This window comes from Anoplolepis gracilipes, chromosome 16, assembly GCF_047496725.1.
Source record: "Anoplolepis gracilipes chromosome 16, ASM4749672v1, whole genome shotgun sequence".
Taxonomy (NCBI): Eukaryota; Metazoa; Arthropoda; class Insecta; order Hymenoptera; family Formicidae; genus Anoplolepis; species Anoplolepis gracilipes.
This window is the reverse complement of record NC_132985.1, coordinates 6,753,849-6,781,205: the sequence shown is the minus strand read 5'-3', so window position 1 is coordinate 6,781,205 and position 27,357 is coordinate 6,753,849. Positions and strand designations below refer to the sequence as shown.

Genomic DNA, 27,357 nt, shown 5'->3' with positions numbered 1-27,357 from the left:
ATAAAAATGTAAATGATACGTTAAGTAATAGATGAATGTATCGAATATAAAACTTTATTTATCGAGATTATTTCCACCAATAGCGAATATAATTTTTATATTTTTACGACTGATAAATTCCTTGTCATTTGTGCTAAAATCGGATTATTTGTCCACGTGTCACGTTGTATATTTCACGCAACTTTTGTTGTGAGAACATCACTCGATTGTCAGGTTAGGACATCGTAGACATAAAAAACCGGTAATTAAAGAAAAATAACACGTGTCAGTGACACTTGATGTGAATAAAAATATTTTCACGCTATTTCCTTTGTAAGTGCTGTCATAATCGTTTCGTTAATTTTTATTGTCATCGCGAGAGATAAACGTGTTCGTATTTAACCTAAATGAAAACAAACTTTGCGACCACATGAATTTTATTCGACAACCGAAATGGATGAATTATGAATTTTTCGTGTTATTTTTTTTTTTTAATTAAGCATAATTTGCTTTAAATATAAATTGGAAATATTTATCTTTTTTTCAGAAAACGCGAGTTTGGCATATATGTACAATTACATAAATTATAGATAGATACACTACAACAAACATGTCAGGAACATTTTTAATGCTTGCTGGACAAAGATCGACATATAAATGGTATGACAGTAGATATTTATTTATATCATTCTCAGCTTTATTCATCAATATTATTAATTAGCATTCTTAATTAGTAATTACTACATTGCATTAATAATCTTTAACGTAAATATAAATGTGTAATGATCATTTTGTTATATAGGCTCAAGCATTGTCGTGTATCGTATTTATACAAGGATGTGATTAAAGACTCGCATGTTTGTAGTGCAGTACAGTACTGTATTTCTGTGAAGGATCAAAATGATTTATCTAAGGTAAATTTAAAAGTATAACTTTGTGCAAGTAGTTTTAAAGATAATATTTTCAAATATCTGTTTTATTGTTTCAATATTCTAGGAAAAGGACTTCACATATAAAAATGTAGCAAATACGGACAATTTACATTCAAATATTGAATTAAAACAGGTAAGCAATATATGATCAACTATAGTAAAATTTTAATTGTTAAAGGTAACAGCAAAAATTTTAATTTGCAGGAAACTTTTGATAATTTAGAAGACAATTACAATAAATTTGAACTTCAAAAAAGTAATAAGGTTTCCTTAAAAAGTATGTATAAACTTTTTTACGTTTAAAATGAAATTATTCTAGAATCTGATATATACATATATATAAATAAAAATTAAATTATAAAAGCAAAGCATTTCTAATTTAAATATGTGATTGTAACTTTAAAAGTAAATTTACAAAAATATATATCTTATATAATTTATTTCTAGCTATATATTTTTGTCAACTTATTTTGCTTAATAAAATCAAAATTTTAGGATTAGAACGGTTGTATCCAGATCCCAAATCTACTCTAACGTCTATTTACACAATAATCAGTCATGAATTTAATGATCAAACAGTACTAACTTCACATTTTACGGAAATAAAAGTAAAGAAGTCTATAGTATGGGAGAGTACATTGGATGTCAAATGGCCAACAGTGATGTCTTTTAAAAGTATCAGTAAAACCAAAGGAGTAGCTTTTAAGACTGCAGCTTTTAAGTGTTTACAGTGGCTAGAAATGAATGGCAAATTGAAAAACGGTAAACCAATCATCTATGACAACAATGTCGTAAAAAACATACAAATAAAGCCCATTGATTTAAGTGTTACTTCTGAACTTTTGGACAAGATGACAGACTTGATCGAGACTTATGAAACGGTAATATTCTGCAGTTACAATTTTTTTATGTATAAGTAAAGCACTATAATATTTGTGTAATATATTTAAGAATTTTAATGTGTACTATGATAATATTCAGAAAATACGGAGTATGACAATGCAAGAAAACACCAATCAAGTTACATATAATCTGTTGCAACCAAACACATATAACCAACATCCACTTCTTGAAGAAACGAATTACATGGATATTCATGATCGTAATAAAACATTGGAACAAAGATTATTGGAAAGACGTAAGGATGAAGCTATTAATTTACCAATCATCGAATTTAGGTACAATAAATACATACCATCTTTATTTTATTTTATCTATATATTTATTTTATATTATTTATATTATATTTTATTATGTATTATTATTTTATATTATATATTTATTTATATATTTTTATTTTATATTTATTTTATATTTATATATTTTATTTTTATATTTTAATATTTATTTTATATTATTTTATAGGGACGAAATTCTCTCTAAGTTGGAAAACAATCAGGTTTTATTGATAGAAGGTGATACTGGTTGTGGCAAGACTACTCAAGTACCTCAGTTTATCATGGATAATTTTGCACGGAGTGGAAATGCTACCAATTGTAATATATTGGTATCGCAGCCACGTAGAATCTCAGCGATCTCTCTGGCGGATCGTATCGCGCATGAAAGAGGAGAAGTAGTGGGGGACGTCGTGGGTTTTCAAGTGAGATTGGAACAAGTACGGCCGAAACAACTCGGTGGGATACTCTTTTGCACTACAGGTATACTGCTGAAAAAATTGCAGACCAATCCCAGTTTGGAGGGATGTTCGCATGTCATTTTGGACGAGGCACACGAACGTCAAATTGATACCGACATGTTAATGATTCTGCTCAAGAGAGCCCTCAAACTGAACCCTGACTTGAAAATTCTGATCATGTCGGCGACTATAAACGCGCACATGTTTCAAAAATACTTTAATTGTCCCGCTGTTAAAGTACCCGGAAGACTGTATCCTGTAAAAATGCATTTCCTGGAAGATATCGAAAGGTTACCAAGCATCAATAAATATCAATTGTTTAGATATTATCCTCGTAACGATGACGAGAACGAAAGGCTTTTGGTTGATTACGAGAAAGTGGTACAGATTATAAAATGGATCTCCCAGAATAAACCACCAGGTGCTATTTTGTGCTTTTTACCTGGATGGAATGACATTACAAAAGTGCAGGATATACTCGAGTTATTACCGCTTGAAATGGAAAAGCAACTAATTTTACCAATCCATTCCAAAGTATCGCATGACGCACAGCGCAAGATTTTCGAGCATACATCCCAGGACACACGGAAGATTATTTTGGCCACTGACATTGCTGAAACTGGCATCACCGTCAGTGATGTAGTTTACGTTATAGACTCTGCCATACGAAAGGAGTCTCGATGGAATGAAAATAAAGATTTACTGTGTATAAGTAATCGCTGGGTTTCCAAAGCGAACATTCATCAGAGGTAATTATGGAGAATAAATATATTGTGCCGTAATAAAATTATATTATATTATTCGCATATCTATATACATGAAAAAAGGTCTTCAAAATTGCAGATATCTATATATAAAAAAAAATTATTTATATTGAGATGTTTTTTTTTTTTTTTTTAATGCAGAAAAGGAAGAGCTGGGCGAGTTAAGCCTGGTGAAAGTTATCATATAATCACAAAAGTAGATTATGAAAAATTGGAGCCGCATCCACTGCCACAAGTCTTGTGCAATCCTCTCGAAAAAGTAGTTCTCGACACTAAAACGTACACGAACGAAAAGGCAGAGAAATTTCTGAGTGGCTTGTTGGAACCGCCTAATCCAGTTTCAATACACAAAGCGGTAAGGAATTTAATATATCTCGGAGTTTTAGATGAGAACGAGAATCTTACAGCATTGGGTAAACGAATAGCGTTATTCCCGACGCATCCTAAATTTAGTAAAGCATTGGTATACTCCTCCATTTTCAAGTAAGTTTAAATAATAATATATATTAATATATGTTAATATATTATTATTTATTTATTAATTCATATATTTATTTATATTTATATATTAATTATTATTTATATATTTATGTATATATTTACATTTACATATTTAAGTATTGTAATTATAACATTAAATAATAATATTTATAAATAAGTTTAAAAAATAATATATTTTAGATGTGTTTTTGTTTGTCAATTTATGTTAGATTATGTCAAATGTTTATGTAAATTTATATCACATTATGTTTTTTTCATGTTAGTTTTCCATATTAATGAATATTTTTTTGTTTTACAATAGCTGCATGCAGCCTGTTGTAACGATAGCTAGTGCATTCTATGGTGAAAACACCCTCTTTTATGGTGTGCTGGAGCACAAATCTGAAATTAGAGAAAATAAAAAATTGTACCATCCATCCAGCGACCATATTGCATTAGCATGGATATATAAACAATGGTTCCAACACAATACCACGAATTCACATTTAATACCAAGGTTCTGTAAACAAATGAGGCTTCGCCAGAACAGAATGGAAGTGCTAAGTCGTAAGTAATAGTATCATATATTATAACTTTTTAATTATTCTTTTGTTTGGATTTATATAATTTAATATAATTCAATTTATATATTTATCTTAAAATCATAATTTTATAGAGATACGAAATACGTTTATTCAGCAACTAATTCAAAGCCGTTTGTTGAACAAACATACAATATATAATGATTTTGACGATGTAACAAATACACATGAGAATAATGACGAATTAGTACGAGCTCTGTTATATTCTGCTACGCAACAATTGTTAGAACATAGAGACATTGGATTTAAAAATGGAATCCTGAGAAAGGGCGTCAATGAACTCCGAACTCAGTAAGCAAAAATTCTACATAACTGTAGATTTATAAATCAAAAAGGCGAGTTGTTGTAATCTCACTTGTAACTTTACTTTTACAGGGATCGTTCCAAAGCTGTTATTTCCGGAGAAAGTGTTAATTATAAGCGAAAAGTTTGGCCAGCTCCTTACTTGACGTATTTTAATGCTGCGCATTGCGAAATGAGACGCAGTATAGTAATTCGTGAAACAAGCATGATATCACCTCTAACAGTATTACTTTTCAGTCAAGGAGAAATTAAATTTTATGAGGTAAGAAATAATTGTACAATTAAATGTTATATACATGCATTTATATGTGTACAAATGTATCTATGTATGTATAATGGATAATATTATGCAATTTATAATTTGTTTTGAATTTCAGAAAAACGATGATAGAATAGAAATTGTAATTCGGATTAATCAACGACAGACCTTAAGATTTTCTTGTGATAACAAGTGAGTATTTATATATATATATTTTTTTTATTTTTTTATGTATGTGTTTACTCCAATTTGCCCAAATATTTTATTCTTTTATACGATTGTTATTAAATCTTATATTTTTTTCTAGGACTGCTAATGCACTTTTACAATTCAGGGATATTATGTGGTCATTAGTACAGTACTCATTAGAAAAGCAAGGAGTTGCTGAACACGACTTAAATTCAAAGCAAATATTTGACTATAAAAATGAATTACTCGAAACTCTTTCAGAAATTCTACACCAATCTTCTAAAGCCATAGAAAGTATAGAAGAGAAAAACAATATAGCTTAAATGAGTATAATAAATATAATATGTATACGTTATATATAATAATAATAATAATTCTAAAAAGTTTTAAGAAACGCTATCTTTATTGATACAAAATTATTTATAACTTATCATTATATACTTTTGTTATACAGGGTGAGTCATTTTAATTAACGCATGCAATTATATTAGAACCAAAGCGTTTTAGAGAAAAATGACTCGGACAAAAGTTGTATGGTTTCGAGGGGAACATATGACAGTGTCATTGATTTGACCCTGACTAGTCGTTTGAAAGTCACGTAGAAGTCATTTTTAATTTTTTAAATGGAACACTATATTTTTTAATAAACATATATTCTTGTAGCACACCTCGAGAACTTTCCAAAACACTATAATAAAGTGTTTTTTTATTAAGAATTTTTTAAGGCTTAAAAGTTCCAGCATTTTGACATAAAATATCTTGTATAAAATATTCATTTTTTGATTATTTTACCTTACTGTTGTGCACAGAATAATTAGACGAGATTGATCTAAATGACTGAAATTGGTTAAAATTACTCATCCTGTATATATGTTTATAAAAATACATAGAAACAGTAATACTTACGAATAGAATTAAATTAAAAAATTGATAAAAAAAATTTGGATTCTCTTTTTTTTTTACTTTCTCTTTTTAAATTCAATTTAAAATAAAGTAAAATTTGTAATAGAGTTTATATCTCTGCATTAGAAATTGTTAAACTTTAGAAATAATCCTAAAAAAATATGATAAAAAGATGACATTAATTCAAGAATTATGATTGTAAAAACAAAGATGACAAAGATATATATGTATTCTTCATTGTAGGAAAAATGTGGAGAAAATACAAATTTTCACACATTTACGGATACATAATTAATATGTATTTAATTAGACATTTTGCATCTTTTTCCCATTAACAATTTTTATTATTAAATATTAAGAATTTGTTACAAACATGTATGTACAATCACAATGTAATGCTTCTTGTAACTAGGATAACAACGTCGTTTTTTTGTGGAATACTCAACAATATAATCGTATAACGCGATAAAAAAAAGTTAGGACACATACATTTTGCTTGATATTTCATTAACGAAGCTTTCTCAAATATCTCTTTAATAATACATACTTTATTTTGTGCGAAGCGCTTTTTTTTTTTTTTTGACGCACCCAAAACCTACCGACACCAGCTTACCCGCGCCAAAATGCTCGAGCAATTATCAAAATTTGTTCCCATGAAATCTTTTATGCTAACGTTACGATCGCTCGTGAGTACTTGAATAATGTACACAGAACTTAGTTCTCGAATAGTTATATATAAACTTTATAAAAAAGAATAATTATTAATAAATAATAATTACTAATAAATTTATGTAACATATTTTTATTCATAACTCAGGAAATGTTGGCATTGTGCACATTTCATTGTGAATTCTAAAGATCATAACAATATACATAATATGTGTGTGCACAAGTATATATAATTTTTATTAAATTCATAAATAACATACAATATATTAATTTATGCTAAAATTTAAAATAATTAAAATAAATTAATATAATATTCTCTGTTAAACGTTTTGAAACTCTCGAAAATATGTACGATCGTAACGGCATATTTGTATAAATATATCATATATATTGTATTTTGTATAAACATTCTATAAAATATATATTTTTTTTATATTGAAACAGTATATTGCGCCTGTAAAATGATATTAAATAGCATAATATATATAAATACATTTAACAGTATATATTAAAATCTATCTCGAATATTTACATTTGGCAGGTACATGGAAGCGTGCGCTTCTGATATTACAACAATTTTATTAAACAATATACAGAAATATATATTAATTTATAATATATTAATTTAATATAATCATTAAATATATTAAACTTTAAAAAAGATAATGACAAACATAAAAATATATATATTTATATAACTTCGCAAAAAAAATAATATTTTTAATTTATGTAAAATTGTTTTAAATACTAACGACAAATGTATCTTAAGTACAAGGATTTTCAACAAAAGAGAAGTATGAAAATATCAACACATTCGCTTAGGGTGATTTTGTATAAAAAGACGACATATCTCGTCTCCCGAAGCGAATGTGTGTGTGTGTGTGTGTGTTTCAGTTAATAAATTAATATAAAATATATATAATCCCTGTATAAGATTATACATAGTTTTCTTCTTATCTGTATATTAATTAACTGTTCATCAATAAAGAGAAGTGTCAATCATATTATAAACTATTTCTTAAAAACTGTAATAACAGTTTCGAAAGAAAGAATGAAAACAATAACAATAATGGTCATAGCAATTAGCAATTATAATTATTTATAACGTATTATCTGGAGAATATAAAGGATATTAATACCTTTTTGGTAAGATATCATTATTCTTTGCTTATTTACATTGCTTATTCTTCCATATTATCTTTTTCTTAAAACATCTTAGGAATACATGTTTATTCAAAATATTCATAATAAAATAATTTGTCTTATTAATTAATTATTTAATTTTTATACTGTCATTACCTTGTAGAAGATATCTTGGCATATTTTGTGAATACTCATTATTTTGGAATAATTCTACTCTATCGTATCAGTGTATCCGTGCAAACTACTTACTTATTTAATTTATGATTTGTGCAGTTTTTCCTTCATTATAAACTAATATTGCACTTCCGGCCGATAATGCGTCTAGCATATCGATTACCATAACTGCGATAATTTTGATAATAAAAATTACAATTTGCATTAAAAAAGAATCCATAAATATATGTTCTTATCATTATCTACGATAAAAACGCTATCACCTTGGATTTTTTTATTGCACATATCTAAATAATAAATAAAGAAATAAATATATTAATATATATGTTATCATTTAAAATTACTTTACGAATATAATAATTAACTATTTTATAATATAAAAATATATTTATAATAAATTTCTAGTCTTTTTTATGTGACGCTTTACATTAAATTTTCTTTTAATAAATATTAAAAGCTAGACGTATGTGTGTGTGTGTGTGTGTGTTTTGTTTGAATATTTGAATTTTCGTGTATAATTTACTCGAAGATATGATATTAATATATAAAAAATAGTAAAAGCGCATAAAAAAGTCTCAATTCTTAGTTCTGTGAAATGAACAACAAGAACAAGTATCAATTACCCGCTTGATGAACTTTTAAGCGCATAGCGCTTTCTATTTTATTGTAAATAAACTTATAAAACTATCATAAATTATAATCTATTTTAAAATTAATTTCTCTATACTGGCCTTAGAACTTTCCTGTAAAGATTCAGAATTTATGTGACATTTCAATTTACTAAAATTCCAAAGTTTAATAACGCATTTTTTTTTGTCAGCCTAATAATATTAAATTTAATATAGAATATTCTATCTACTGTATGATGGCAAAAGTTTTTGATTTCTACTTACATTCTAAACGTAATTTTACATCGATGACGTAAATGTAACGATGACAAAAAGTAGGCTAAAAACAGAGCCGATATTAATGAGAAATTCTCACAATTTGTGATATTCTTACTGCAAAATATATTTCGACGATTATTATATCATCTTCAAATTTACGAGAAACGGAGAAATATATTGAATGCTCTCTATCTCTCTCTCTCTTTTCTCTTTACAATGATTCTAATATTATAAATAATATTTAATATAAAATTTATAAATAATATTTAACGTATACTGCCAACATCATCTTCATCATGTTTATCTGATGCAAACATGGTCATCATACATATATCTGAATAAAAATTGCAGATCTGTTACATTAGTATGCATTAAAATTTTTTAATTAATTTGTTTTCAGATTTTTTACATTACCTTAAGTTTTTTCGTAATTTCTAAAAAATTGAAAAAATTGCGTAATAAAAAAGTACGTAAAAAGATTTTTTTAATCTTTCAACGTGACAAATTTAAATATTAAAAGTAAAAAATATTCTATAAATCTTAATAATTAATTTAAAAAATGTATTTTAATTTACAGATATCTTAGAGATAGATGTAGTTTATTAGATGTCACTTGAAACACAATTCTGACGTTTAAATTATTAGCCATAATTACATAATGTAATAATTGAATTGTGTAATGATATTTTTGTCAACGATTTTAACAAAAATAGACAAGATTTCAAGAATTTCCTTCTCAAAAAGTTCAACCTGATGATCAAACCAAATATGACTCTTCTGATTAGTGAGAAATCAGAAAATATAACCGATTATTTTGCTTCTTGGAGCGAAAGCTGCCATTAGACTCCATGAAGACACGTCCGATTTTAAAATAGAGCGGGGTGTACGGCAGAGTAATGTCATCTCCCCCAAATTATTCACCAACCTGTTGGAGTACATGTTCAAGCGCACTGAAATCGAGAACCGCGGTATCAACATTAAGGGTGAGAAGCTGGGTCATCTTTGCTTCGCCGATGATCTGATATTAATTACGGATAATTTCGGAGAAGCAAAAGAGATGCTAAGTGAGCTGGAGCTTTGGACATCCAAAGAAGTTGGACTGAACATCAACATCGGTAAGACAAAGTTCATGACAAACTTGGTTGTCAATGAAAGTCTAACTTAAATCTTGAACAAGTATATTTGTACAAATACTTGGGACACGAAGTTAGACTGGGCAGGGACAAGCTGTAAAATAGGCAGAAGAATAGGTCTAACCTGGGCAGCCTTTGGAAGACTAAGATCCGATAGTTCCATGTGTCTCAAAAGAAAAGTCTATGACCAATGCGTTCTACCTGTATCAACTTATGGAGCCGAGACACTGACTCTAACAAAACAAACGGCCAACAAAATAAGAGTAGCGCAGAGAAGCATGGAGAAGACAATGTTGGGCTTATATCCCTGAGAGATAGAGTTCCAAATGAAGAAGTGAGAAGGAGAAGTGGAGTCACGGATGCCATTTCAAGAATATCAAGTCTCAAATGGAACTGGGCGGGTCACTTAGCCAGAACGAATGATGGCAGATGGACCAAGAAGATAACCGAATGAAGACCGCGAGATCACGCTTTTTGCAGCAGAGGTAGACCACCCACTCGATGGTCAGATGATCTAAAGCGCATCTACACATACTGGAAATCTTTAGGGAGGCTTATGTCCAGCAGTGGACAACCGTATAGCTGATTGATGATGATGATGATGATGATGAGTGTCATCATAGATCCTTCCGGAGGATCTTTGAAAAATCCATCGGCTTCCGTTATGATACCAAACTGTTACAATGACTGCTACAGGGCGGCAAGACGGTGACGAGGCTCTCAGTCTCGCTGTCGCTGGTGCTAAAGTTGGCTCTCTCCAGGACTAGCGCGGTGTCACCTCTCGCGGCAAAAAACGGCTGATGATAATACGGCGATGGATTCTTCCCGTGCAGATCCACGCCGGAATCGGCGCTCTTGGACATCTCTGACAGTTTGCGAAAGTTGCCGAAGAATACGCTGTCGGTGCCGATGCTCTCGGCACCGCTCTCGCTCTCGGCACCATCGCACACCGACTCAGTCTCGTCGGTCTCCTCGGACACGCTGCTCACCTCGTGACGTAGCAGTCGCTTGCGGGAGCCGGTGCTGTCGGTGCTACTGAGATAGCCACTGTCCTCAACCTTGACGTGACCGCGCCGATTGTCCGCCATTAGAGGTAGCATCCCATTGTTCGCGTTCCCGGAATCACAACTCCTCGAGAGACTCTTCATCAGGTGTCTCGTTCTGGAACCGCTCTGTGCTCTGCTGCCATTGATCAGTTTGTTCTGGTCCTCTCGACGATGATCATCGACGCTCCACGATCGTATCCTAGTCTTCGCGGAGCTTCTATAATGAGAGAAGCTTGTGGCAGGGCGTTTCTCTCGCGGTGTCCTTGTTCCACGCGAAACCTCCTCTTCGGCGTCTTCGTAGAACCTGTACCTGTCTTTGGAATCTTCGATCTCGATTCGTGTCTCGCACGGACAATCGCTGCAGCCATTTGTTACGGTACGGTTGTCCATCTTCTCGTCGAGGAATGCCAATCCCATCAAGTTCTCATTGTAAGCCTGGTATTCGGTCGCGAGAGGTTGAGTCTGCGACGCGCAAAGACACGTCTGGTTCCCTACATGATATCCGTTGACTTTCGGGACAGGAGCGCCGTTGCTGGCCGTAGGGTCACCCGCTTCGACAGGTCTCCTGTCCCGGACGTTTTTTAACGGAAATGACGACGACGACGACGACGGCGACGGTGGCGGTGGCAGCAGCAGTTTCGCGTCTTCAACGCGTCGCGGCGGCTTTGGCCGTTGATAGATCTCCTCCGTGGGTGGCAATGGCACCACGTCTGGCTGATTATGCGGTTGCCGCTGCCGTTTCGCTTGCCTACTGTCCGGCGTCAGATACTTGCACTTCTTCCACGATAGGGTACCGTCACTCGACTCGTTCATTTGACATTTCGGATCGTGATTTTGCAATATCAAGTGCGATTCCTTCAAATTTGATTTGAGTTTTGCCTCGTAGATCTCTCGCAGACTTCCGCGTTGCCGAGTCGCGGAGGAATTATCGTCGCGGAAACTACCTTTGCTCCTGAGCAGGATCTGTGCTGGCCGCTCCAACGAGTCCACGTAAACCTCATTGACCATCTCTGAGCGTTCATATTGCATGTCGTCGTTGATTCGCAGCTTCATCGGCTTCCGATCAAGCGTATCCGGCTCGTATTCGGACTCGTCAAGCTTGACGTAATTCTCGGGCGAGTCTTGTACTCTGATGGTCAAGTGACCTGGATTCTCCGGCTCATACTGGATCTCCGGGCCGCTATCGTCGCTGCAAGCTGGACTGGCGTAACCGTCATTCACGTAGACTTCACTCACCAGCGCGTATGCTTCCGGCCGCTGGCTGCTGATCAATTCTGGTAAACTGTTGTAGCAGTTTCTTTGGACAAGGATCTGATTGTTAAGTTTTGACATTGTCATCTCGCCGGTTTGAGTGTTGATCACGGCGTTTTGCATCGTCAGCTCCTCGTCCATCGGCAGCGCCGTCGACAAAGCCGGGCTCGATTGATTGTCCGTTGACGACTGATCCGGCGACGTTGACGATTTCCTGCTGCACTTGGAACGCTCGAGACTGTCCACCTCGTAACTACTGACTGTCGTGCGATCGGATGACCTCGTGTGATGATCCAACGCTTTTACATCCACCATCTCGCGGATCACGGCGTCCATGATACGTTTCGCGGTGTTCTTCGCGCCAGGTAGTTCGTTAATCATGTCCGGAAGCTCCTTTTTCTTGGACGGCGGCACACTCGGCGCCTTCGACTTCCTCGACCTCTTCGGAGCAGGATTGTTCTGCGACGGCTGCAATTTCGCCGATTTCTCCGATCTTTCAGTGTTACTGGACGATGATCTTTCCGTCTTCGCCGACTCGTCCTCGCTCTTAATGTTTTTGTCCTCCTTTGCGCTCTCTTTCATCCCGATTTCTATGGCTGCGCTCTCTTCCAGTTGCTTGATAAAAGAATTCTCGATGGCCTTGCGGACCTTGGCGTTTATCGCGTCGTCGCCAGCGGTGAATTGGAACGTCGTTCCGTTCATCCGCGTGCCACGACCGTAACGATCATACTCGGACTTGTCAAACATGGACCTAGTCGATCGTCTGGACGCGCTATTGCGATCATCGTTTCCAAGAATCTCGCTTTTAACAGTGATATTCTGGAAGGTTCTCAACATCGGTGGATTGTCCTTCCACGAGGAGATCGATTTGCCGGCGAGACTCGTGCGATCGTCCGGATCGGCAAAGTCGCGTCTCGCCAACTGTTTTAGGTACTCCAGGTTTCTGGCAAACGTCCGCGCGTTCTCCTGAAAATTTCTGCGCGTGTCCTCGGCGTCTCGCCAGCTACGTCGCGGTGGCCGCACATCCTCCAGCCAGGCGCGCACCTTGCTCTCACCATGGGTCGACAACTCGGACATGGGAAGCGAGGGCAGCTGTCGTGGGGAGTCGCTGCTGCAGCCGGGGCATCCGGTACATCGTTGGGACCTGCGTGATTTCGCGGCCGAGCCACCCTGGACGGAGCTGGGTGTTGTTCTCTGCTGATGTCTGCTCGACTTTGCCGACTCGCATCGATCGGAATTGCTCTCTTCTTCTGGAATACCTGCGTGATGATGATGATGATGATGATGATGACGACGATAATAATGAAGCGAAAAAAAAAGAGATTAATTACTCTTAATAGTAAATTAAAAGCAATTTTCAGAAATCTATTTCATTTATTTCATACAACAGGATATATCGGTTTTGAAAAACAAATACCATTGAGAGTAGGAACGAATCTCTTCGCGGCCATCTTGTGCTTGGCGATGGAGATGACTTCTCGGATTTTGAGTAGGAACTCGATAGCGGCCGGAGGTGGGGCCTAAAAAAATGCCAGGCTGTTTTCAAATTATCTTGTCGCTGGTCAAGTAGACGTAGACGTAGAAGCGAGCAGACCTCAGAGGAGCCATTAGTAAAACATTCCAGAGTTCGAAAACGTTAAACTCGCGCGAATGACTTGCACGAATGATATGGATAAGCAACTTTCCTTCAATCATCCCCGTCCCATTAAGCGACAACTTACCAGCAATAGCTGTCGATCGAAGTACGCGGGATTGAAGTACAGTTTCCTCCGTTGAGCACCTGGAAGAACCGGTACATCCTGCTGATGCGGGTTGTCAGCCGTCTCCACGACCCGTACATCCTCTTCCGGTAGCCTCTCGCCCAGAATAGAACCCGCGGAGAAGAGCCCTTCCGATTGCTCCAGATACACGCAGTGTGGATGAATAATCGCCGAAGTTATCTGCTGGAAAAAGTGTACCCACTGTCAATTCAAAGATTCACAATGAATTGAGGACCTCTTCGCAAGAGACCTTACAAAATTACGAAGTTAGCTCTCTTTCGCACTAAATCCTTTTATTTCCTATGATTGATCAATATTTGGGTCAACTAATATTGACCCAAACGCTTGTTCAAGGACTAAATCTTTGAACGCAACGCTCAGAACTGTTTCAGAAAAGAATCGTACTACGTGGAAGCGGTTGGTAGAACGCACTGAAATCGTGGTGCGTGATATTCCGACAAGCGGCACGATGTAAAAGTGGGATGCACCTCGTCTAGTTGGGATGGCACGGACTAACGGAGCGCAAAACTAATGCGCTAATTGGATGCATTATTAAACGCGCGCGGTGATCCGGCGGAGATGAATGGTTTCTCTACCGCGAATCCCAAAGAGATAACCGAATAATTTCACTGCCGGTGGTGTTTTGCATTTCAATAAGCACGTGTAACATCACCTCGGGACGACGTATAAGCTTGCCCAATTACGTGACGAAACAAATGTATCTACAATCTCCCTCTGACACGTTAATTACAATTTCTCGTAATTCCCGATTGTGTAAAAACAAATATATTTATGTATGAATATGATGTATACTTTCCGATAAAATAGTCATTTACACTGTAAAAAATAACTGCAGACAAAGTGTCTGAAGTTTTCTTACAATTTTCAGATATTCTTCTAAAAAAGAAACTTAAAAGAAAAATGATTCTGATAATTAAGACTAAATTGTCTGAAATTATTTTTCAGAAATTGAAAATCCAAACAAAAATATATCTGAATTCTTAGGCAATTTATTAAAGTATAAACTAAAAACGCAGATTGCTTGAATAAAAATTGAATAAATTGGGCAAAAAAAATCAATTTACTTACGTTTTCAAAACCTTGTTCATTATCACTCGGTGGCAGATCATCGCCTAAATCGCTCTCGGTAAGTCCGCTATTCGTGTCGCTTTCAAAGTGTCTCGTAGCAGTCAGCAACGGATTATTCTTGACCAACCCACCACCCTCTCGACCGCCGTCGAGAGTGATGTTCGCCTCCTCAATGGATTTTCTCTTTACCCTTCTGCTGTGCAAATATAACGATACGCTGGCTACGTATATGAGAGCCAAGATGACGGAAGAGAGCCCAATGGCAATGTATTCCGTAGCTGATAGACCTTGAGACACTTGGGATGTCGATGCGAACATCACTTCGCGTACGTCTGTCATATAGAGAAAAATATTTTCAGCGTGAATCATTTTTTTATTCATACAAAATTAAATTATATATGTAAATCGGCTTTTATTTTATAAAATAAATGTATATTTTAATAATCCATACAAAATATGTGGAAAAATTAGCGAATGAATTTATCCCAAAGGAAAAAACAATCGGGGAGACCTAGACGTTATAACAAAAAAGAAGAGAAAGAAGAAGATATAGAAGAAAAAGAAGATATAAAAGATATAAAAGAAGAGAAAAAGAAAAAGATATCAAAAACGAAAAAATCATTTCTTCAAATGTATGTCGAATGAAAAATATGATATATAGTGTGTTTCATATAAAATGTGTTATTAAATATCCCCACGTAGCACATGTTCGTTTTCTAAACATATCCAATATTTTTTAACCGTCAATAAGAAACGTTTCAACAGAAATATTTTTAAAATCATGGTTTAAGAAACGTATTTTTTACGTTTCTATAAATGGAACAAAAATTAATTTTTTAATTCAAAATTATATATATATATATATATATATATATATATATATATACACATTATTAAGACTGTACTTATTAAAACGATCCCCAGATAAACATGATGAAAATAGATGGATTATATCGATATATGCATTATTTTATTGAATTTGTGAATAAACAAATTTGTCACAAATAAAGGAAAAAAACCGTATTTTGACAGTTTCTTAAACGTTTTTTTTTTTTGTTATAGAAAATGACGTTTCCCTTAACGTGTTTTAAGTGGACATTTTAATCAATCAGAAACGTTTTTAAAAGCCGGTTCTAAAACGTTTCGCAGAAACATTTTTGAAAGGAATATGTGCCACTTGGGATTACGTACTGTTTTTCGAGGGTGAACCGGCCACTCTGAAGGCGACGCACGGGGTAAAAACACCGGTAAAGGTGGACTTGGGTGAGGCGTCTCTGCAGACTAGCTTAGCTGTCACGACCCGTCCTTCCGCAGCATCTCTCAATCCGGCCTCACCGATCCACTAAAGTGATTGATATACCATGTGAAATGAAGAATCGGCAAAGATTACGTCGCATAAACTTCACACACATTTTCCTACATTTTTATAACGAGTTGGTCTCGCGTGCCGATATATAAAATACAGAAGGAAGTAGTAAAACCAGTCAAGTGTATAAAATGAAAATTAGATCGAAATAGGAAATTCTCTCGGTTCCCCTCGAGCGACACTCTCGCGCGAGCTAATTACGGTAATTGAAGACACCTCCGGCGCCATTTAAGCTTCCCGTTTTCTATCGCTATATGTACCTCTCCTACTACTCGGTATCTGAGACGATTGAATCGGGCGATCTCCGGGTTACACGCCGTTCGGCATCGTAAACACCATATTTCTCTCCGGGACCCGCCATCATCCGCTGTTACTTACGCGACTAATTGCCATCTTACACACTCGTGTAATGACACAGTAATAAGTTATTCCGCGTCAAGTTCCCACCAACCTGCAGGAATGTTCTGCCCTCGTCCCGGAACAATCTGAAGGGCGGCTCGGTGTCGGAAAGATTTCTCAGCTCGGACCATCCCACCCTTCCCAATTGCTGGGCACCGGCGATCCCGCATACAGGAGTGGTCACACCTAGTTTCGGAAAGTAATTTATGTCAGTGTTAAGAACGATCGTCAGTGAGCGAAACGAGGCGGGAGATAATGAGCGAAATGAACGCCGACGGGGCTCTTCTCCGGAGAGAAGCGCGTCAAGAGAATTTTTATGAAGGCTGTACTCTAAAATTTTCCGTTTCGCTTCTTATAATATCTTGAAAAAGGATGGAAAAAATATGTAACTGTGCGATCGATTCGCTCTAATTCTCTCCTTTGTAATGCCAATCATTTTACATTTTGCACACATTCATTTTATGTTGAATACAATCCAATTCTATTAAACCCCAGTGTATTCTATCAGTAAAATTGATTTTAAACATTAAAAATTGATCTTTTTGGCTTTTTAAATATCAATAAAAATAATAATTTACATAATATTTAAAGTAAAATAAGTAATAATTTAAAATATCAAAGAATAAAATTGTTTAAAAAATTTTTTTAAATATTAGAAATTGATCTTTTTGGCTTTTCAAATATTAATAAAAATAATAATTTACATAATATTTAAAATAAAATATCAATAAAAATATATGTAAAAAAAGTCAAGAAAATCAATTTCTAATATTCTTTACAAATATTTCTAAAAATGATCAATTTTTTTTATATTGTCAAAATAGTATAAAAGTATTATTCTTGTACACAGCAAAATAAAAATATTTGCGTCGTCGAACTAATCGCTGCTAAAGCTGAAGAAGTTTATGAAAGTTTACCTTCAAAGCGAATCTCTGCGTGCGGATATATTATCTGCCCTCGCTGTGGTAGGAAGACATACGGTACTCTCTCCACGTAACCGTTGTTGCTGACAAATCCCGCAACGTTGCATTCTAAAAATATAATATAAAAGAATATTAAAAAAAAAATTGGGCAAAATATAATAAGCATTTATGATACACTTATTGTATCGATTAATACAGTTAATTGTTAGATAATATCCATGGATATGTAATAATCATTAATCAAAAATAATAATTTACATAATATTTAAAGTAAAATAAATAATAATTTAAAATAAAATAAAGTATCAAAAAATAAAATTGATTTAAAAATTTTTTTAAATATTAGAAATTGATCTTCTTGGCTTTTCAAATATCAATAAAAATAATAATTTACATAATATTTAAAATAAAATAAATAGTAATTAAAATATTTAAAATAAAAGTTATTCTATCTCTATTTTTGAAGGAAGTCAACAAGTTGACATTATAAAATGTCAAAATGCTTCTTTTATAATCCGTATAACATCAACAAGCAAATGTTGACATTTTATATCTCAAAATTAGGTAAAATTTCTTATTGCTAAAACGTTAAATAAATCTCGCGTGCAATTCGTTGACCCAGTCGCAAAGGCAGAACAAGCCAACAGAATATACGAAGAAAAAGTCTGTAAACTCTCGAAACAAGTGTTTTTTCATAAAAATACAGAATTAAGGTGTCTCTGACGATGTCGGCTACTTTTTTTATTCCGTGCAATCGTGCATGTTCATTTTACCCAACAATTTCGGTGAGACAGCTTATAATTTAGTCCAAAATATCGCCCCCCCCCTCTGGCCAGCCCCGCTGTTTTGCTCATTTGAATAAACTGCGAGAGTATCCCTGTAGCTTATATCCCGAAAATCTCGCGAGGAGCCTGCACGAACGCGAATTCCGCGAGGGGAAAGGATCGCGCAAAATGTATTGAACACGATTTGTGTTTTGTTTTGTTTTTTTTTTTTCGAGGGAAAGAAAAATCACAGAAAACAACATAACAAGGTGTCTTTGACAAGACGCGCACTATAATCATGTTGGGGCTTATTATCGAATTTCTGTACCGGCAGTTGCACGAGATGCGTGCTCCTCGAATGTAACGCAACGCGTAATCTTCGCGCCGCGAGATATAGAAAAGAAATATTTTCGTTTTTCCGCAACGTATGAAAAAAAATTATTATTATTATTTGTATTTTACGCAGCAAAAAAATATTAAGGATGTTTAGTACCTATTTTTAAAAATATAGGAATTTAATCAAATTTGCACAGATTGTTCTGATACATGTTCAGAGACATGTAAAAAAACCTGGAGTTGATTCACTGAAGCAATCAACAGTTATAAGGATTTTAAATTGCAATGAATTTACCCGTCGATATTATTATAAATATAATTATTTTGTGGAGCTAATTATAAGTAAAAGTATTAATATAATTATAAATGTAATTATTTCTGTATCCTTTTTAGCCGTTAAATTGATACGATTACAGATTTTCTATTTTATAAAAAACCTGTGATCGTGTTGATTTAAGAGCTAAAATAGATAGAAATAATAATAGGAATTTATTCAAAATTTACAAAAGTATAGTTTAAATATAGAGGGAATATTTGATCACATAATTTTGGTCAAGTACTGACTAGTTCAAAAGATATTGAATATAATTTTCTCAATTTCGTCCTATTATCCGAGATGACATATTATTTATTGTGAAAACGAGGCAACGTAGCATTCAGCTGAGCCTTCTTTTGACATTTTAAATAATTTATCTTTTCATCTGAAGAAGCCTCTATATACAAACGTGTAAGCGAGAAGCGACTAGGCCTCATATGTCAATTTGTAATTTGACCAACTTATGAAAAATTACTATATTGCCACATTTCTTTCTTCTCGGAGAAATGACAAATTATTAAAATTATCAACGAAATAGTTCAAAATCTTCTATATTTTATCATTATTCACTATTATAATTTTTATTCTGACATTTTAAATTACTTTGAACGAGTAAATTCTTTTATTTTTATAATTCAAATTTTGTACTGTAATATTGAAATCGAGGTATCGTCGATAGTTTCTCATTATAATTTAAGAAACACGAAAATTCTCCGAAAAAAAGCAACAGAAGTTCGAAAATACATTTCTACACTCTAGCTATAAATAAATAATAAGATTTTATGCAATCTTTATAATAATCATATACTAATATATATGAGAAAAGTATATATTCGTCAATTTCGACTACTTTTTGCTCCGATTGTAGATGCTAAACATCCTTAAATTGAGAGACTTGAGAGACAGATATCGCTTTTGAAGAGCCACAAAATCATTACGTAATTATTACAGCGTGTATTATCAGAAATTGCAATGATGACGTTCTATTTGTATGTGTAACATGAAACATTTCCATGTAATATTCGTAATGTGGGGTAAGAAATTTTTACGCGATATTTATTATTCATATTAAAAAGAATACAGCATCTCATGCATATAGCTCTTGCTTCTGAAACTCTGTATTAAGCTCGACTTCGCGGAAGAGGGAGATGTTAATCGGGCAGTATTTATTACCAGTCTCTCTCTCTCTCTCTCGAAAGTCCGAGTTCACAAATTCGGTTAACCGCATATTTGATTATGCAAACGCCTTCCTCGAATTAATCTTCGGTATCGAGCCCGGGACGAGAGCATAAAATTCAATACCCTCCAATTTCGCGCGGCGCGTAACGTTCAGCGAGAAGTTGCGTGTGTGTTTTTGCAATTTCTAATTTACATTGTACATTATTGGATAAAGAGCGCGATAAATCCCCCGGCGGCGGGTGAGACTCCCTCGGTAAAGGGACTATCGGGATTTAATTACACAGAGCTTGAGCCGCGAGAAGCGAGACTCTCGCAGAACCTGTTCGAGGAAGTCCGTTTCCGAGACATCGCGCGCTGCGAATTTATATTCCCTGGTATTAAAAGCCCTATGCGATTTCATTTATAAATTATACATCAGGATTCTGCGCGCAAGTGATGATGCTCGAATGCACGATGTCGGACAATAACTTTTCGCGCAATTGCAGTCACGATATAACGCGTGTCATTTAAATTTTCTCTATTCTTTACTACAGGACAAGTTAATTCCACGAAATACGTGTGATTATAGAAAATCACGTTGTTTTTTGCAATTTGCAGATGCTAATGTTTTTTAATGTAAGATAATAATATTTAATGTATAATGATGAAGTCACTATTATTATTTATAATAATATCATACTATTTCTAATGATAAAAATTAATTAATTATATTAATTATATTAATGCTTAAAATATTTATTTTTTATTATTTTTAATATTACATTTAGAAATAAAATAATATCAATACCTATAAAGACGGAGACTATATATCTATATCTTTATTTACACATTTTTAAAGCTTTAAAAAATAATAATAAGATATCGCTATGTGCAATTATCTTTATATGAAAGAATTATATTACGTAAAGAAAATTTACCTAAAGAGCTAAAAGTATACAAATGACATGCAGTTTGATATTATTGATTGATTGATATATTATTTTATTTCTAAATATAATGTTATATATAGTTATAAATATAAATAAATATATAACACGGCAGATATAATTTGGCTGCAAGAGTTTGACATAATAAGACACAGTAATGAAATATTTAACTTTTGCAGATTTAGCTGCTCTGTGCCTTGTTAGAAAAAAATAGATGAATAGTAAACAACAACTTTTATCGATGTTTGATGGAGAAATTATTTCCGATTTGTCACATAATTTTAATATTTTATGACCAACAAATTTTAATATTTTATAATTAATTAATTTTAAAACCAACAAATCTATTCCGGAAATTCAAGAATCAGTGAAAATTTCTTTGTTAATAACAAACATGTCAACATTTACTATTTTTTTAACATTCAAATGTAAGCTTCATGAACAGCTTTAAATTAAAAGGTATATAAAAGTAAAGTATTTATTGTTTCTAAATATAATAAACGACGAGTCTTTATATTTAATATGATTTTTATAAATAGAAAAAAAGTGTCGAAACTGTATTATTATAATTTATGAACAGGCGCAAATTAAAACTCAATGAAATGTCATAGGCAACGGAACAAAAAATATATTAGATAGTTTCTTTCGATTGACAAAATTGAAACTAAATAACATAATAATAACTGATTTCATTATTGTATTAAAATAATTATATATATTATATATATAATGTAAAGTAATATATTATGTAAAAGAGGTATTATCAATTATTATTTAAAACGAACAGATATCGTAAAATTTAAACACATCTTATAAAACGCAGAAGAAAACATGTAATGTTTATATAAACAGCTTTGAGTCCTATTCGTATTTATATTTTCCTAACATAATATTGCCAGTCTTAAATTTGTTCGTTTCGTGACATTGCTTCAGTCGTAGTTCTTACACAATCAGAAAAAGTTCACGCTTTGTTTCTTAATAATAAAGAGGATTTTGTCCACATATAATTGCGGTGTGATTTATATATATTCTCTCTCTGTCGGTAAGTATTTCATTTTTGTACTTTATGTCCGTTTTAATCTTTGAAAAACTTATTTCGAAATTATTTATAAACTTTGAAACTTTTGTTATATATATTTTATACATATATAATTTAAATAACAAACATATATTATCTAGTTTTTAAATATGGATAAATTATAGATAAAAGATTTACACCATGAAAATCCATCATGTATTATAATATTCAATTTGTTCTATTGCAATTTGTTCATTAATTATGTAATTATGTAAGGTAATATATTTTAATATTAACTCTTTTTGATAGCTTACTTCCATGGACCCATTAACAAAATTAATTAAGGATTATGTCAAAATAAGGGATAAGATGGAACCAGAAATTTGTAAAAAATTAAATCAGGAATATGTAGATACATCTTCATTTAACAACGAAGAAAAATATATACTACGCAAAACAGTATCGCAATTAAAAGACAAATTTCAACATCTGGAAAAAAAAGCAGTATATGAGAAAGCAGTAAAGGATTGTGTAGTTTATAACAGGAACAGATTGGATGTTTTAAAAGACAGCAGTCTTCTTAGTTTAAGTGTTCTCAACAAAGAAATAGCAACACGTAATAAGCTTGGAGAGGCATATCAATATGACAGAGAAGCTGGAGAGGGTAGAGAATTTCATTTCTCATATTTGCAAGAAGAATCGCTTTTCCAGTCTTTAAAAACGTGGGTAAATAGTATGAGACAATCGAACTTTTGCTATTGCAGAACTTGCATTTTGATGGAATTGTCAAAACGTGTTCATTATTTTGCTCAAGAAAATGAAATTCGAAATATTCCATCAAGTTGGTACAAAATGTATGGATGGCTGAAAGGATTTGATATGAGGCACTGTAATAACATTTCTTGGATTTGCAGTAAAAATTGCACTTTATCATAAAAATCAGATAAAAATCGGTATAATAAACAACAACTTTTGTCAATGTTTGATAAAGAGATTAACAATTAATCAAATAGTTTTAATCAAATAATTTTTTAAATTAGTATTTTATATCTGACAAATTTTAATCTGTTTCTGAAATGCTCTGTGATGAAATATTGACGCAAACATGTTAACATTTATTAATATCACTAACAATAAGTTTTAACATTTAAATTTATGCTTAATGAATAGCTTCCTATTAGATGCGAGATATTTCGAAAATGAACGGCATCTGTCGTTTTTGTAATATAAATGACGATCCTTTAAATTTAAGATTTTTTTATAACGGAAAGACAATGTCGAGAAAGTATACATTATTGTAATTTATAAACACAGTCGAGCTTTTATATACAATTTAGCTTTTATGTACAATAACTTTATTGTCTTCGAACAATTATTGTTGACGAAATTATCTGGTTGTATTTTCATGTTTCAATGTTTCATAAATAGGTCTAAATACAATTTAAAACATTCCTCGGAGTTAGTTGCTCTTTTCGAGCCGATTTCTGAAGCGCTGGCTGACAATGAGCTGCCGATCGCTATACTTTTGACCCGTCTCTATAAAAAATATATTAGACTCTGTATGTTACTGCACAAATTGTCATTAAAATTTTTCTCGCTACATAATTTTAATTTTTTTAAATAATTAGAAATAATAAATAAATCACATTAATAAATAATAAATATAATAATAATAAATAATAAATAAAGATAAATAAAATAAATTATAAGAAAACATTCTGTTTTTAATATGTTACTTAAAGCTATTTTACATATATATGTACATATATATATATATAATTTTTATATTATTTATTTTTTACTATTTGTTACTATTATATTTATTTTTTATTAATATAACTTTATTTATTATTTGTTAATTATGAAAAAAATAAAAAATCAAACTTATTTAGAGAGAAAAATTTTAATGACGATTTGTAGCGTAACATTCGGATCACAATATATTTCTTACAGAGACGCGCTTGAAGTATAGCGATCGGCGGCTCGGCCGTCAAGCCTCAAACGCTAGTGGGAGAATAGAAGACGTCACTTCGAAAATCGGCCCAAAAAAAGCAATTAATTCCGAGCATGGATTTAAAAGATTATAAGAATTATGAAAGACAAGCGTAAAAAAAGAAAAAAATAAAAAAGAAGAAAAAGAAAGAAAGAGAGTGAAAAAAATTAAAAAAAAAGAAAGGGACATAAAAAAAGAAAAGATATATTAGTTGCTAAATAAATTTCTGAACATTTTATCATTTTCTGTATATGTTAACAAAAAATATTCTATTTTTCTTTTTCTTTTGTTTTATTTTGTTTCGTAATATTTTATTATTTACAATGTATCGTTAATGTTTAAGTTGCATAATAAATGTATGAACGAATTGAAATTATAATTGTATAAATGGATCTAGAAAAGCGCAGCCCGTCAATCTTAATTATTATGACATTTGATTAAATAAATTAATCAATGAAACGATCTTTGTTCGGCTTTTTTTATTGAGTGAAAGAATAAAAGTACAAATAAATACGTACTGTAAGATATATCGCTATTTGTCTCACTTTGTTTATCCACACGATCATTAGATTGACTGTGCTCTTCGAATGCAAAACAATAATATGTATCTGTTTCTATAAAAGATTTCTGTGAACATAGTAAAATTATCAAATCGATTTAATGTTAAACACTCTTTAATATACGATACCATTTATATAAAAAAAAATAGAACGCTTTCAATTTCTTTGATTCAAGAAAGAAAACAAAATTATTCAACAAAGATAACTTAATTTCATATAATATATTTCATATATAATATTCATATTCTTTTTAATTTTAAAACTAAAGCGAACAAGTTTTATTGAAAAACACTAAATAATCCTTTAAAGACAAAAACTACTTTTTGCTGTTTAATTGATCCTTCTTATTTAAAGAAAAGTTTGCTCATAGATTCTTTAATCAATATAATTCCTTCATAAATATAGAAAAATTATTATGACAGTTTTTTCATAATTTTTAACTTTTAAGTCACAATAAGCCAATGACTGCAATGTGATCAAAATATTTAATAGTATTTAATATCATAGTTATTTTTACGATAAATACATATATATAAAATTAATTATATATTAATAAATTTTTAACGCTTCTTAACAAATCTTTATTTTTTTATTATGTTTTTTGTCTCAAAGAAATTTAAATATTTTGCTAGTAATTATAAATCCTGATTCATATTTATTTTCCTAATATAATGTTGCCACTCCTAAACTTAATCGTTTTGTGACATTCCTTTAAACGTTTTTTCTACACAATCAAAATATGTTCACCCTTCGTACAATATTTTAATAATAACGAGAATTTTGTCTACATATATTTGAACTCGCAGCTCGTCATCTTAATTATTGTGATATTTAAATAAATGAACTAATTAACTTAAGAATCCTTATTCGGTTATTTTTATTGAGTGAGAAAATGAAGGCACAAATAAATACGTACTGTAAGATATATCGCTATTTGTCTCACTTTGTTTGTTGACACGATCATTAGATTGACTGTGTTCTTCGAATGCAAAACAATAATATGTAGGTATCTGTTTATACAAAAGATTTCTATGAATATGATAAAATTATCATATCGGTTAATCTCAAACAATTTAACATACGATAAAATGTATATAAAAGGAAAATAGAACATTTTCAATTTCTTTTATTACAAGGGAAGACAAATAATTAAAAAAAAAAAGACAAGGGAAGAAAAAGAAGAAGGAGAGAGAGGAAAAGAGTGAGATTAAGGCATAAACAAATGTTGATTAGTTTTGTCACATACATTAAAATTAAGATCACTGAAGATCTTTCTCTCTAAATATATAAATAATTACTTTACATTTTACATAATGTGATCTACAAATTACATTTTCTAATCTGTAAAAAATGTTTTCTAATCTAGTGAAAATAATTCTTTTTTATCTGAATGTTGTGATTATCTAAATGGTACCTGTATATGTTACTTTGTGTCTTAAATGATAATAAAAGTCTTAATATTATTTCTTTCTTTCGATCTGCATAAAATCTAATTGTTATTAAGAGAATTTAGCAATGTTTAAATAATATTACTTAATAAATTATTTATAATTCCATAAAAATAGAATTACGAAGTCTTGATATTCGTTATATTTAAACACGTGATTTTTTGCAGTATTATATAAAAATCAATATTTTCATATCAAACAAATGTAAAAGCTCGTACATTAATATATTTATGTGTTAAAAATAGATATGTGCTTATGTTATATTTTTTACGTCATATATATTCAATAAATATTACAATTGACTGTGCTTCTTAAATTCAAATGTTTATGTGGCACAAATATGTATTAACAAAATTTTTATTTTACTTATATAATTATTAATAAACTATCCATCATTCAAACATAAGTCGATCAACAAAATTAAAATACGTATAATATTATAGAACTTGATACTATGGTATTAATCTTATAAAATAGTTAAATACAAATGCATTTGTCAACATGTATATATGTATAATATGCAGTCAAAAAATTTAATTAAACGCTCTTACATATGTACATGTAATTGGTACAAATAAAATATCGAAACCAAAACAACAAAAAATATATTAGATATTTTCTTTACATTGACGAAATTTAAAATAAATCAAATAATAATAATTTATTTAAATCTTATATTAAAATAATTATATATATATATATATATATATATATATATATATATATATATATATATATTATATATATAATCTAAAGTAATATATTATATAAAAAAGCATCATCAATTATTTAACACAAATAAATATCGCAAAATTCAACACATTTTTTCAAACACAGAAGAAAACATGTACCGTTTATGTAGAAGGCATTGAATTGATACCCTATTTATTTTCCTAATATAATATTGCCAGTCTTAAATTCGATCGTTTT

The 27,357-nt window shown here is 31.7% G+C and overlaps 3 protein-coding genes across 8 annotated transcripts in view; 2 read left to right on the top strand and 1 right to left on the bottom strand.

The window, feature by feature from the left end:
- The first annotated feature begins 15 nt into the window (after window positions 1–15).
- Window positions 16–6,609, top strand: LOC140674521 (ATP-dependent RNA helicase DHX30). Of its 3 annotated transcripts, none has more exons than XM_072908111.1 (14): window positions 16–213; window positions 527–639; window positions 782–893; window positions 976–1,044; window positions 1,116–1,188; window positions 1,407–1,792; window positions 1,893–2,089; window positions 2,277–3,296; window positions 3,453–3,794; window positions 4,114–4,358; window positions 4,468–4,684; window positions 4,769–4,958; window positions 5,074–5,147; window positions 5,263–6,609. In XM_072908111.1, the coding sequence occupies exons 2-14, from the start codon at window positions 590–592 to the stop codon at window positions 5,465–5,467; spliced, it is 3,180 nt and encodes a 1,059-aa protein (XP_072764212.1). In that variant the 5' UTR covers window positions 16–213; window positions 527–589; the 3' UTR covers window positions 5,468–6,609. The 3 variants fall into 3 exon arrangements, with proteins under 3 accessions (XP_072764212.1, XP_072764213.1, XP_072764211.1); XM_072908112.1 differs by having other exon boundaries at window positions 16–241; XM_072908110.1 differs by having other exon boundaries at window positions 16–312.
- Window positions 6,610–9,498: 2,889 nt separating this feature from the next.
- Sha (shavenoid) overlaps window positions 9,499–27,357 on the bottom strand; it is a 145,822-nt gene continuing 127,963 nt past the window's right edge. Inside the window, exons 1-9 of one of the 4 annotated variants that reach the window (XM_072908157.1) lie at window positions 25,896–26,094; window positions 24,938–25,046; window positions 17,882–17,995; window positions 17,017–17,150; window positions 16,391–16,541; window positions 15,200–15,531; window positions 14,072–14,293; window positions 13,768–13,870; window positions 9,499–13,609 (exon numbers count right to left, since the gene is read on the bottom strand). In XM_072908157.1, coding sequence (XP_072764258.1) covers window positions 10,716–13,609; window positions 13,768–13,870; window positions 14,072–14,293; window positions 15,200–15,531; window positions 16,391–16,541; window positions 17,017–17,150; window positions 17,882–17,995; window positions 24,938–25,046; window positions 25,896–26,093 — 4,257 coding nt within the window. In that variant the 5' untranslated portion in view covers window position 26,094 and the 3' untranslated portion in view covers window positions 9,499–10,715. Of the gene's footprint in view, window positions 13,610–13,767; window positions 13,871–14,071; window positions 14,294–15,199; window positions 15,532–16,390; window positions 16,542–17,016; window positions 17,151–17,881; window positions 17,996–24,937; window positions 25,047–25,895; window positions 26,095–27,357 lie in introns of those variants that run through there. The other 3 variants (XM_072908158.1, XM_072908159.1, XM_072908160.1) reach the window with 3 other exon arrangements.
- Window positions 22,291–25,057, top strand: LOC140674552 (uncharacterized). Its single transcript, XM_072908163.1, has 2 exons — window positions 22,291–22,450; window positions 22,736–25,057. The coding sequence occupies exon 2, from the start codon at window positions 22,745–22,747 to the stop codon at window positions 23,360–23,362; it is 618 nt and encodes a 205-aa protein (XP_072764264.1). The 5' UTR covers window positions 22,291–22,450; window positions 22,736–22,744; the 3' UTR covers window positions 23,363–25,057.

What these genes read in the sequence shown, in the direction of transcription:
- LOC140674521 (XM_072908111.1), top strand. Translation starts at nt 590, where the DNA reads ATGTCAGGAACATTTTTAATGCTTGCTGGACAAAGATCGACATATAAA. An exon ending in TAATAAGGTTTCCTTAAAAA is followed by an intron (nt 1,189 to 1,406) that starts GTATGTATAAAC and finishes TCAAAATTTTAG; the next exon opens with GATTAGAACGGTTGTATCCA. An exon ending in AAAGCGAACATTCATCAGAG is followed by an intron (nt 3,297 to 3,452) that starts GTAATTATGGAG and finishes TTTTTAATGCAG; the next exon opens with AAAAGGAAGAGCTGGGCGAG.
- LOC140674552 (XM_072908163.1), top strand. Translation starts at nt 22,745, where the DNA reads ATGGACCCATTAACAAAATTAATTAAGGATTATGTCAAAATAAGGGAT.